The 12,500-nt window shown below is 43.9% G+C and overlaps 1 protein-coding gene across 1 annotated transcript in view; it reads right to left on the reverse strand.

The window, feature by feature from the left end:
* The window catches only part of chl1a (cell adhesion molecule L1-like a), a gene marked incomplete at both ends in the record, with an annotated part of 51,567 nt that overhangs the window by 10,545 nt on the left and 28,522 nt on the right, over nucleotides 1–12,500 (reverse strand). Inside the window, 3 exons of the mRNA XM_080832404.1 lie at nucleotides 7,415–7,453; nucleotides 8,335–8,394; nucleotides 10,972–11,151. Of these exons, the coding sequence (XP_080688530.1) occupies nucleotides 7,415–7,453; nucleotides 8,335–8,394; nucleotides 10,972–11,151 (279 nt within the window). The remainder of the gene's footprint in view (nucleotides 1–7,414; nucleotides 7,454–8,334; nucleotides 8,395–10,971; nucleotides 11,152–12,500) is intronic.

A 12,500-nucleotide genomic window follows, 5' to 3' on the forward strand; every position in this document is an offset into this window, starting at 1 on the left:
ATATAATATAGGGACTGGACTAATGGCAAATACCTCCTACAGCACTGGTTTATAACACGAGGTGCAATAATGTGCAGGCTATTAGACGGTGGTTGAAAGAGGAACAGCATGCAAGTTAACAAGCAGAGGAAGAGGAGGCTTTTATCGCCAGAAAGACTCGTCATTGGATGAGATCAATACTGACAATCATAATTCCCTGACTGACAACAATAGAGCTCGGAAATCTACAATAGAGCTCGGAGATCTACCCGCGATCCTCGTAGGAGGCCGAAATATGGAACGATATTCTTCAGTTTCCCCTGCCACAATATGCTTTCAGAAAGCTGAACTAGTGCACAGCCAATCACTTGGCAAACTATTGATTTCAGTGGGACTGCATTGAGGGATATGCAGCAAGAGAAACCTTCATGCACATAGAGAGACACATAGACACGGAGGTCACTGTGGATATACTATAGAAGCCTGAGCAGATGTACCGCTGTATTAACAGAGATCATTACGCCGCTGGAATAGAAGCGATGGAATGTTTGGCCATGAAGAGAGAGAGAGAGAGAGAGAGAGAGAGAGAGAGAGAGATAGAGGGAGAGAGAGAGAGAGAGAGAGAGAGGAGAGAGAGAGAGAGAGAGAGGGAGAGAGAGAGAGAGAGAGAGAGAGAGAGAGAGAGAGAGAGAGAGAGAGAGAGAGAGAGAGAGAAAGAAAGAAAGAAAGAAAGATACCTTAACCCCACATTCTCCTCAGAGGCCATCACAGGCTCTCAACAGCCAAGTCGACAAACCGGAGGAAATGTATTCCTAATCATGCACAATGACAAGAGCGAGAAGAAAAGGAATGTCGTCAGGAAGGCAAGGCAAGGACGTGCGTCGGGAAAGGGAAGGTCGGGGGAATAATGACGGCGTGGCCCTTTTGGTGTGTCTATTTGCATTTGAAGAAGAAAAAAAAAGAAAAGAAAAAAGGATGGCATCTTTGTGACATCTTTGTGACTACAGCGAGTCTCTGAGAGTCTTTGTACAGGTGGAGCTATGGGGCATGCTGAGAAAAGTAGGTCTGGAGGTACTGACGGCCAGCCTCAACACACATCTCCCTCCCTGTCTTAGGGCCTGATTTACTAATATGCGAGCGCTTCTTAATCTGCGTTCGCAAATTAACGCACAGTGTTTTTGCGCATTTTACTTGGTATTTATCAAACCAGATCGCGCTGGGCAATCTGTGTTTACTCCGCCCTATATAGGGCCTGATTTACTAACATTGCGACCGCTGCTTAAACTGCGTTCGCACATTAACGCACGGTGTTTTTCCGCATTTTCCGTGGTATTTATTTAGGAAGAGAAAATGAAGCTTCAGCAAGTGGAGATAGATATATTGGTTCACGTTCGCTCAATCACTGAACCTGATTCAATGTGTGCGCTGCTATAATGTTGTTCTGCCCGCCATCACCTACAGCAAGATGTTTAAAAGAACACGATTATAAAGAATATGCTATTGGTGGCATTAATGCATAAACTGTCTATTATAACAATATAGATGTGTACATGGCGAGATTAATAATTTCTACAAGGGACATGGGTTCACTACAATATATATGGACGTGGGTGCAATCAATGGTTCATATTATGTTCGGAAAGTTTGCAATTTCAAAAAAAGTCCAGTTTGATGTCTAAAATTTCGGCTGTGGCAGTGGGGAAATGTATTGACCAGTGCGCCATAGCAATGTTTCGAGTACCTGTGTGAATATTTGTGAAGGCTGAGATATATCAACTGCTGATACTATAACTGTTTGAAATGATCCGGTGCCAATATTTGCAATGTTTACCAACTGATTGAATGGAATGTGATCTCCGGTTGGAGGGTTAGATGTCATCTCTGATCTGGTTCAGTAATTTAAGTATTGCGTGGCTGGTTAACCTGTACCGTCTAATGATTTGTGGTTCATTTAACTGAAAATGTGTTTCTGTGCGCTGTCTCTGTCTTCTTTCTTCGCCTTTCTCTTATCACTGCTGCCATATCAACGTTTTCAGACTCAATGAAATTGCGCTTGGTTAAGACGTGCTTTTATGACGCGGAGAATTAGCCTGCAAATTGGAGACGTGCGCTCCACAGGCAGTTTAGTAAATACCACGCATGACATCATTAGGCGCACTTACCTTGTCTCCACCCATGTAAATTGCGCCACACGCCTACGTTACCACCCACCTCCAAGTTACCTCCCCTGTTCACACCCACAGGCGTTAATATGCGCTGCGGCCCATTAGTAAATACCGTTTTATGTTTACGACCACTATTTTACGCCAGAAATGGGCGCAATCCTGTTAGTAAATCAGGCCCTTAGGAGCTAATATGACACACACACACACACACACACACACACACACACACACACACGTAAAAGAAACTATTCACTGAATCATTTAAGGAACTCTTTGTATTTTTCGGCTATTCGAGTATTTCCCTCTAAATGCTATGGCTCATTTCTACACACACTTTGATAGCTTTTAAAACGTAAATGTCACACATTTTATTTCACAACGTTGACACTGTGTTTGCGCTCAAAGGGACACCACACACACTTACAGTAAAAGCACTCCCAAAGAGTCGGTTCAAACCCATTGTAAGCACTCCCAAAGAGTCAGTTCAAATCCATTAAAACACTCCCAAAGAGCCAGTTCAAATCCATTAAAAGCACTCCCAAAGAGTAAGTTCAAATCCATTTTCCTCCATTGCCAGACTAAACTAGTTTATCATTCACAGGTGTGAGCCACACCGAAACATTATACTGGCAAACGGAAATCCTGCACTCTCAAAGGTTCCATAAATCAATATTGTAATCAATATTTTATCTGCTGCCACTGTCCAGGCCAGCACTTTGAGTTAGTCCCTGGTGCGAGAGGTTTGGTCCCTCGTGCGAGAGGTTTGGTCCCTGGTGTGAGAGGTTTGGACCCTCGTGCGACAGGTTCGGTCCCTCGTGCGACAGGTTCGGTCCCTCGTGCGACAGGTTCGGTCCCTCGTGCGACAGGTTCGGTCCCTCGTGCGACAGGTTTGGTCCCTCGTGCGAGAAGTTTGGTCCCTCGTGCGAGAGGTTTGGTCCCTCGTGCAAGAGGTTTGTCCCTCGTGCGAAAGCTTTGGTCCCTCGTGTGAGAAGTTTGGTCCCTCGTGCAAGAGGTTTGGTCCCTGGTGCGAGAGGTTTGGAACCCATTACTGGAGGTGAGGAGGAAGAGGCATGCTGGGTTAAGTCTGGCCTGCATGACACAGAGGGAGATTAAGGCTGAGTGTCTATATGCTGCTTTTTTTCTGAGTGCCAGCGTCTTTTTTGAATGTTCCCAATGAGGAGAGAGCGCACGCTGTCGCCAAGAGATAAAGCGCTGCGCCCAGAGTCTGTCTTTCACGGCCGGCGCTCTGACTTTTTTTCTGAGCACTCGTAGTTGAACATCTCTGAAGTTTCAAGAAAGGTGCCGCCACCGTCGCTCCACAGCGCGCTTTCAGCGTTTTTCTGCCCGAGGAAAAACGCTATATGGACACAAGCTAGTCAAGATTTCATCCTGAACACAAAGGAAGGGCATGTCTAGGATCTTTGTTCTGGTCAATCATTTAAAATCAAATCCCTCATTCTACTGAACGTTGAATGCAGATGTTCGGTAATGTCACATGACGGAAGTAGGAAAACACACCATGGCAAACTGATCTTAACAGCTATGTAAGGTAAGAAGGCTTTATGGCATAATGCTCACCTTCACCTGACAAACACACACACACACACACACACACACACACACACACACACACACACACACACACACATACAGAAAACCGCATAAAGATTTGAGGACGAGTGACAACCACATTAATTGCCACCATATCAGGCAAAATTTAGGAATTTAGGAAAACACTGTTTGCTGGTAATAATGTGACAAAAAAGTGCGTACAGACATGTCGACAGACGTGACGGTGTGATCTGTGAAATCTTGCACATTGCCATTTGTAGAGTTGAGTGACTGTCAGAAAGTAACAAACTCAATAGATAAATAAACAAGAGCAATCCGAGATGTCGTTGATAGTAAAGCAAGATCTATCTCTCGGGGCGAATGTCACTTTAGGTGTGAAAACAAAGATCCGGATCCAGATCCGGATCATCCTGAAATTTGAATGGGGATGTCCCAGGACCAAGATCCACCTCTTGTGAATTTCTGATTTTCAGAAAGATCCGCCCCGTAGTTTCTGAGAAATCTTGTCCACAGACAGACAGACAAACAGACGGACAAATAAATGAACGGACCCGATCGCATAACCTCCTTGCTGTAGGTAAAACTATAACTTTGAGATGCTGACGAAGGAGACCAACTCAGGCAGCTCCAGCGGGTGCACTTCCTGTGGCAAATGTCTGCAAGCAGTCCTCCATGCACAGATGTATTCTTATACATTTGTATTTTTATAAATCATTGTTTTTTTTTTATATATATTTTAGATACTCTGCATTTATCCCATCCATTGGCAGTGAACACACACACCTGGAGCAGTGAACACACACACCTGGAGTAGTAAGAACACACACACACTCTTGAGAGATCAAACCAGTGACCTTTCAGTCCCAAGCTTGCACCTCTAACCTTCAGGCTATGGCTGCCCCATAGATAAGAGACAGAAGGAAACAGGAGTTGACTCAGCGAGCAACACTACTCTGGAATGGCGACATCAGGGCCACATGTGGGCCACATCAGGGCCACATGTGGCCTGATCCGCTCCAGAATCGAATACTAGTTGGGAAAACTCAAGGCCACTCATGGCCTTTGTTCTCTAAAGATCAGGGCCAGCCCAAGGCGTTTTTTTTTCTCAGGCTTAATTAAGCACCGGTGAATAGTTGTAGAGTCAACGACATTTTAAAACAGAAAACATTAACGTTAGTAACGTCTATTTAGCACTTAGCAACGGCGGCATGAGTGCATGTAAATGCTTTTTAAAAATGTAATTCAATTCAAAATAGTGTCCTTGAATCTTTTGCAAAGTTTTGACTTTTTACCCTGCTCATTTTAGTCATTGGTTGCTAAGCAATGACAACTCACTCTACCTAACTCTACCTTTACATTTCTCCGGTATTATTGTTGCGTTCGATTCCAAGGTTCTACTTTAGCTCCGATTTAGCCGATTTAAATCGAACTGAGGCCATTCAGGCAATGGCCCTGTTCTAGTATCAGGGATGGGAACAGAAAAAGACACCGGGGATTTACCCCGTAGTGGAAATGTGCAGTTAGTGTACTCGAGTTCCATTTCTGCATTACTCTACCATTCGAACAGATGAACTTTCTATGATCCAACTTACCTGAGGATCTTCTTCACCTGATTATTTAATTGTGTCATGAAAGCAGAACTTTGTGACTATACTACCATTATCACTGTTTCTAATGTTCTACAGCTACTAGTGCTAATACTTGCAGTGGCAGTATTTCAACTACTGGAACTACACGACAACTAGCACTACAGTAGTGTTGCATCTGGTACTAGTTCTACTTTATTAGCACTACTGTTGCCATCATACTATCACACTGTTACTCCAGTCACAGGCTTCAGGGATGACTGTTGTTTTCTCTACATCTACGGCGGTAATAGAAATACTCGCTCTTATACATACTGATCACGGTGGGGGTTCCTGCTGGAGTTGACGTGAGGCCTTCAGAGTGAGGGAAACAGAGGAGTCAGCAGACAAGCCTTGTTCTGTGCAGTAGTTTGAAAAGGACAGTTTGTGGTGATACAAAAAAAATCAAATCATTGCCACATAACTGTAACTGCACTTGTGGAAATTTAATTCAGCCCCACATGTTCCATTATGTAACTGGCTGCCGCAGTCCTGATCCAAACTGTATGTTCTTTCATCTGTACTTGAAATGTGAACATTTCTGTAGATGGGGTGACTGGCTGAATAGTGTTGAATTGCCCAAAGAAAGAATTCTTTCAATGATCGAAAAGGATTTTTTTCAAAGAAAGTCTGAAAGTCTGAAAAAGGGCACCTAACAATTTTCTCAAGGCCCTTTCCCTTGCTGTCTGATGACCTAGAGTATTTATTTTCCTCTCTTTTTCTCTTTATTAGCTTTATATTTTCATCTCTCATTCTGTTTCAGTGGGCACCACCCCTCAAGTTAGATTCAAATTGGCCTCCATATTCTCACATATACCCTTTAACTTGTCTCCCATCTTTTTTATTTTCAATTAACTGTATGTCACATGTTTCAAATTAACCTGGTCATTTGACTGTTTAGAACTAGCCTGGTCATGTGACTGTTTAGAACTAGCCTGGTCATGTGACTGTTAAGAACTAACCTGGTCATGTGACTGTTTAGAATTAACCTGGTCATGTGACTGTTCAGAACTAGCCTGGTCATGTGACTGTTAAGAACTAGCCTGGTCATGTGACTGTTAAGAACTAACCTGGTCATGTGAATGTTTAGAATTAACCTGGTCATGTGACTGTTAAGAACTAGCCTGGTCATGTGACTGTTTAGAACTAACCTGGTCATGTGACTGTTTAGAACTAGCCTGGTCATGTGACTGTTTAGAACTAACCTGGTCATGTGACTGTTTAGAACTAGCCTGGTCATGCACTCACAAAGCACACAATGATTGGCTTTTATCGTGACAGCTTGCTTGTACACGACAGCTATCAACACCACTGCAGAAAGTCACACGTCAGACATCACACCTTTGTAATTACACAGACGTCCACAGTGTCTAATTCTGCTGCTCTTGTACAGCAGCCAAAATCTCACCCAAGACGGTCAACACCTCTACCATGGGAAAGCAATTAATTCATCCGACCGCATTCAATCATGCTATTATTCACAATATTTCAAAGCTCTAAGTGCAAAGCAGTGTTGTTTAGATAGGCTCTTAGATAGACTGAGTACTCCAGAGCGACATACGTCAATGTTCCAGGAGACTCGGGTTTGGCTTAAAGGCAAACTCAGTTAATGAAGACAAATTGAAATGTGTAGACCAATGCTTTTGTGATGTTGATGATGATGATGATGGAAGTAGGGGTACTAAGTCAAACATGGACGTACGATGGTGCCCTTGTCAAGTCGTTAGCCTTCAGGCTATGTTATATAAGCGGGACATTACTATCACTATCTACTGACAGACTTTTAACAACTTGTCTTCAGATGTGCACTCTCTTAACAAAGTCATGTGAAGCTACTATGAGAGTAACACTTCCTCTCCGCCCTCTCTCTCTTAGTCTCTCTCTTTCTCTCTCTCTCTCACACACGCATGCACTCTCACTCACACACACACACACACACACACACACACACACACACACTCTCTCACACACACACTCACTCACGCAAACACACGCGCACACGCACACACACACGCACACGCACACACACACTCACACACACATTTACATAAGCTACTGCATTGTTGTACATACTTTTCACAGTAGAGTCCAGAGTGTCAGTTGAAGCAACATCTTCAAGAAAGAGAGAGGACAAAATGGTCTAGGTGGACATGTGTAAACTTTTACATGACAAGGTTATTGGGCGATTATTCATTCACATAACATGGTAATGAGGTAATTATTCATTTCTTTGTCACAAGACAAATGAAGAAAGACAGATCAAATGGGTTAAGGATGATAGGATCAGTACATGTGCAAACTCCATTTTCAGAGCTAGCCAATCTGTACACGACCTCGAAAAGAACATGTTGGCAGACAGCTGTTGCGTTTAGAGTTTGCAAGTGGAGTCACGACGTTGCACTCCACTATCTAAGGAAGTGTGTGATCCAGGGAGAGAGAATGGATGCCATTCTCGGCGTGTTCAACACTCATAATACACTAATTAGCACACTTATGCGCACCGTGAAAGGTTGGATACAGCAGGGGGGGGGGGGGGGGGGGGGGGGAGCTTGCACAATTTTGATCGTAAGCTTAGTTCCTGTCATTGGCTGAAATAATCAAGGAACTATTTCATGAGAACAAAGCACCCCCGGTTCTTTGTTCAGCACTTCTCAGTGCTACACCGCCGCTGAATGCTGCTTGATTTCTCTTTTAAATACCATTAATAAAAGATCAGTCGATTTCTTTAATTCCACGTACAGTCTTAATGGTTCATGAATAGAGACCAAATGCATTCTTAATGTGTACAGCAATTTTTCATGACGTGTTAATTCTATATTAGTTCTCTATATTAATTATCTCTATTATCTGTAATTCTTTGCAGGTTAGCTGTGCTAATGTTCACAGACTATGTCAGGCGATGTTGTAACTAAACAGAGGGAAGACGGCTACAGTGGCTACTACACTACTCACGACGGAGGGGAACAACAACAGCGACACACAGCCATACATACTGATCTCTGTGGTCACAGCGGGTGTTGGTGTGAAATCCTCGGGGGTCGGGAGCAAGTCAGCTAGATCACAAAGCATGAACACACACGTCACACACAAGCAAGATCCTGTGAAACATTTCAGAAAACTATTTCTGCCGTGTGGATGGATAACCGCCAAGAGATCCCTACGTAGCCTACAGCGATTTGAAAAATAAATAAGGTACACGACAACTTCATTTAACCACAAAATATTTCGAGTCAGTCTCCCATGATACTCATCCAACAGTAAACTACAAACATCTTGCACAGGAATCCCGTGTGCTTTAAAACTGTGTATATGACGACTGATGGCGCAACCCTTCTGCAACGGTTATGGTGTACCAAGAGGCATCATTAAAGGTACAAATCGCAATACTAATCCCATTCACTTTTTGTCAAAATCAGTAAATTGCTCCTTATGGTCATCTAGGCTAAGCTTGTTAACTTGTAAACTTGTTTGTACACTATAGCGTCTCAAAATCCATGTATATAAAAGCCATGTGATGTGGGCACACAGAACAGTATCCACGAGCAGAAAAGCATCTTAGCTTCTGCGAGCAGAAATGCACCCTCTATGGAAGGCCGAAGGGTCCGTGGATCTTCTGGCCAATCGATTTTCGTTTTAAAAACAAGAACTGGAAAACGGATAACGAGCCGTCTACCGTCTCCCGTCTCGGAGTCGGAAAATGGGAAACGAGGAACTAACCTATTTCCCATTTCCCATTTATTTTCCAAACGGGGAACGGGTCGTTTTCTGTGGTTCGTGTGCGTGGTTATGAATGGAAATTCGGGTAAATAAAAACAGGGGCAATTTTCCATCACTGATTTTGCATTAATATGACCCGGAACTTGATGTCTTTTGTCAGTGTCTGTTAATCATGGCTACCGTTGATGAAGTTGTGAGCAACAAGTGTCCGAGAATAGTACACCATCAGCGGACTGGCCCCGAGCTGCTAGACCCCTGTCTCCATCCTCCACAGGCACCAGGATGTGAAGATAATGTGTCCGAGGACAGTGCACCATCAGCGGACTGGCCCCGAGCTTCTAGGCCCTTGTTTTCATCCTCCACAGGCACCGGGATGTCAAAAATATGTGTCCGAGGACAGAGCACCATCCACGGACTCTCTATGAGCTTCCAGGCCCTTGTTTTCAACCTCCACAGGCACCGGGATGTCAGAAATATGTGTCCGCCAAAGATGCACCATCAACTGACTCTCTACGAGCTTCTAGGCCCTTGTCACAGAACCAGTCCCGGGTCATATTAATGCAAAATCAGTGATGGAAAATTGCCCCTGTTTTTATTTACCCGAATTTCCATTCATAACCATGCACACGAACCACAGAAAACATTCAAAACGTTTTGAAATCGGAAATCGGAAATGGGAAATAGGTTCGTTCCTCGTTTCCCATTTTCCGACGCCGAGACGGGAGACGGTAGACGGCTCGTTATCCGTTTTCCATTTCCTGGTTTTAAAACGAAAATCGATTGGCCAGAAGATCCACGGACCCCGAAGCTGCCTCGATTCGTTATGTTTTGAATGTGTTTCGTTAGAAATAAAAATGCGGCATGGTGCTTAATATGCTCATGGAACTGCTACGTGTTTTAAATTATAATGATCACGGCATTGTTCCGTGCATTTTTGTTGCATTTAACAGAGTTGTAAGTTATTGTGGAGTGGCGGTTTGAATGCTGTATTTTATGCCGTTATAATGATACAACATGTCAATTTATGATAAACTTTACCATTTTGACACAGCGCCCTGCTCGTGAGACTGCGTTTGTGCATGTGGAGCACAAATACTCCCTTGTGAGGATGCTTTTTTGCTCACAGATACTGTTCTGTGCACTCGTATCACATGGTTTTTATGTGCATAGATTTCGAGACTAATTAAAACCCACAGTACCCAGTCCTGGCCCGGTAAATGGGGAGCAAACATAGTAGCTTGGACCGAGCCACAAACAACCCCAGCCAATAAACACGGTGCTTCAGATCTGATCTGAATGACTGTTAAGTTCAAATATCGACAACAACCTTTTGCGAAACCGAAACTGAATCGCAGACTGTATCTTTAATGAGTCTAATGAATCTTTATCTTGTCAATCTATACAATACCATTCATTTTAATGCATAACATACCATTCTACTTCCATATCTATCTAATTCCATTGCATTCCATTGCCCTTCAACACAGTCATGATACTGGTTGGGAAGTTACGACCTATGTACAAGTTAAGTAATAAAATGACAAAATAAAGCTGATTAATTGAATTACATGCTTTTTTCCCCAACCATGCCCATCACCCAGTCCCACCCCAGTGGGCACCAAGTCCTTATGAGCCCCCATGTGCCCTCGTTCTAGTGTTGTAGTCCAGGGTATACGCAGGTATACGGAGTATACCCACTTATTTTTCAGTAAGCATTGCGTATACCGACTTCTCCTTATGAGCCCCCATGTGCCCTCGTCCCATAGCTGCGACTCACAAGGCGAGACAATAGGACCCATTGACTATGTAAATGTGGTATTTCCCCCCAAAACGTTTTTGCAAATGTGTTTTTTAAGGGGTCTTACAGGGTTATGTTCCCCTCATGTGCCCTCGTCCCAAAAGCTGCGACTCACGTGCTTCAGTGGCGGTGCCGCCCTCCTCGCTGATGGCCGGGCCACAGCCCGCCTTGGTGCAGGCGCTCAGGTAGAACTTGTAGGCGCTGAAGCGCTCCAGGTCGACCAGGACCCACTGCGTGATGTCAGGGCTGCTGATGTTCACGGAGCGCAGCTCGCCCAGGTGCTGCGTGTCGTTTACTAGACAGGAGACCAAACGGATAGAGTTACCCCAGCACGTCAGACACATGAATAGGGTACTACTGGCTTGCCAGGCCTGCAGTGGTGTATTATCACCTGAACATTGTTTGCCAGTTGTGTTAAACACTTCCAGATGACAGTCACTATCAAGAGAAGATCAAGTGAGTGACAGGTGAATGTGTTGTTGTTCGCATGCATCTATATGGAGATATGGTGCAATACAATACGCCATATGGTTTCGACTCCTATCACACCTGCTATAGTTCACAGGCACAGTAACTGTAACAGTTAACCTCCCACAGCAAGGCCTACAACACAGCAGGGTCACTGAGGCTTTCAGAGAGATGTGGGGAGTGAGAGAAAGAGTAGATGAGGAGAAAGAGGGGAGTGGAGGGAGAGAGAGAGAGAGAGAGAAAGAGATGGCGAGAGAGAGGAAGGGAGAGAGAGACTTGAGGAGAAAGAGGGGGACTGGATTGAGAAAGAGAGAGAGAGAGGGGAGTGGAGGGAGACAGATATGGAGAGAGAGAGAGGAGTAGTAGGAGAGGGAGAGATGTAAAGAGTGAGGGAAGTAGAGGGAGAGAGAGAGGAAGGGAGATAGATAGGAGGCCAAATGAATAGGGTACTGGCCTGCCAGTGCTGCAGTGGTGTATTATCACCTGAACATTGTTTGCCAGTTTTGTAAAGCACTTCCAGATGACAGTCACTATCAAGAGAAGATCAAGTGAGTGACAGGTGAATGTGTTGTTGTTTGCATGAATCTATATGGAGATATGGTGCAATACAATACGCCATATGGTTCGACTCCTATCACACCTGCTATAGTTCACAGGCACTATTCATACCATCCAGCTCACACACCCCTCAAACACATGTCAGTAGTTTCACAAACATTTATACTTAAGTCAGAAATCTACAGAGGCAGAGTAGACTTTTTCGTTTCAGACGACCCAGTCTGGTATGCTTATCATCATAACATTTAAACATTTACAATAACATTTAAACACTGCAGGTCACAGAGTTCATTATCAGTCACCTGGGCGTGGAGAGGTCATCTGAAGTGATCGCATTTTCAAATTGATGTTTACATACATACAGACAAGTCCCATGTCCTTTTTTGCCTCACAATTTAATGGTCTATCGAATGCATCATGTATGAAACAGCACCACCCAGTGGCAAGATTCTGACTTCACATCATGTACAAACTGAATTCAGGTGTGTATAATTTTTTACCAAAGATAAGAACTGCATCAGATGTATTTGATCATGAATTGTATTAATTTGCGGTTAGAGTGACACTGTGATGACATCACTGAAGGCCTCTATGGCATTTGTCATCTTATGTCTGACT

This window comes from Sprattus sprattus (assembly GCF_963457725.1).
Source record: "Sprattus sprattus genome assembly, chromosome: 2".
Lineage (NCBI taxonomy): Eukaryota > Metazoa > Chordata > Actinopteri > Clupeiformes > Clupeidae > Sprattus > Sprattus sprattus.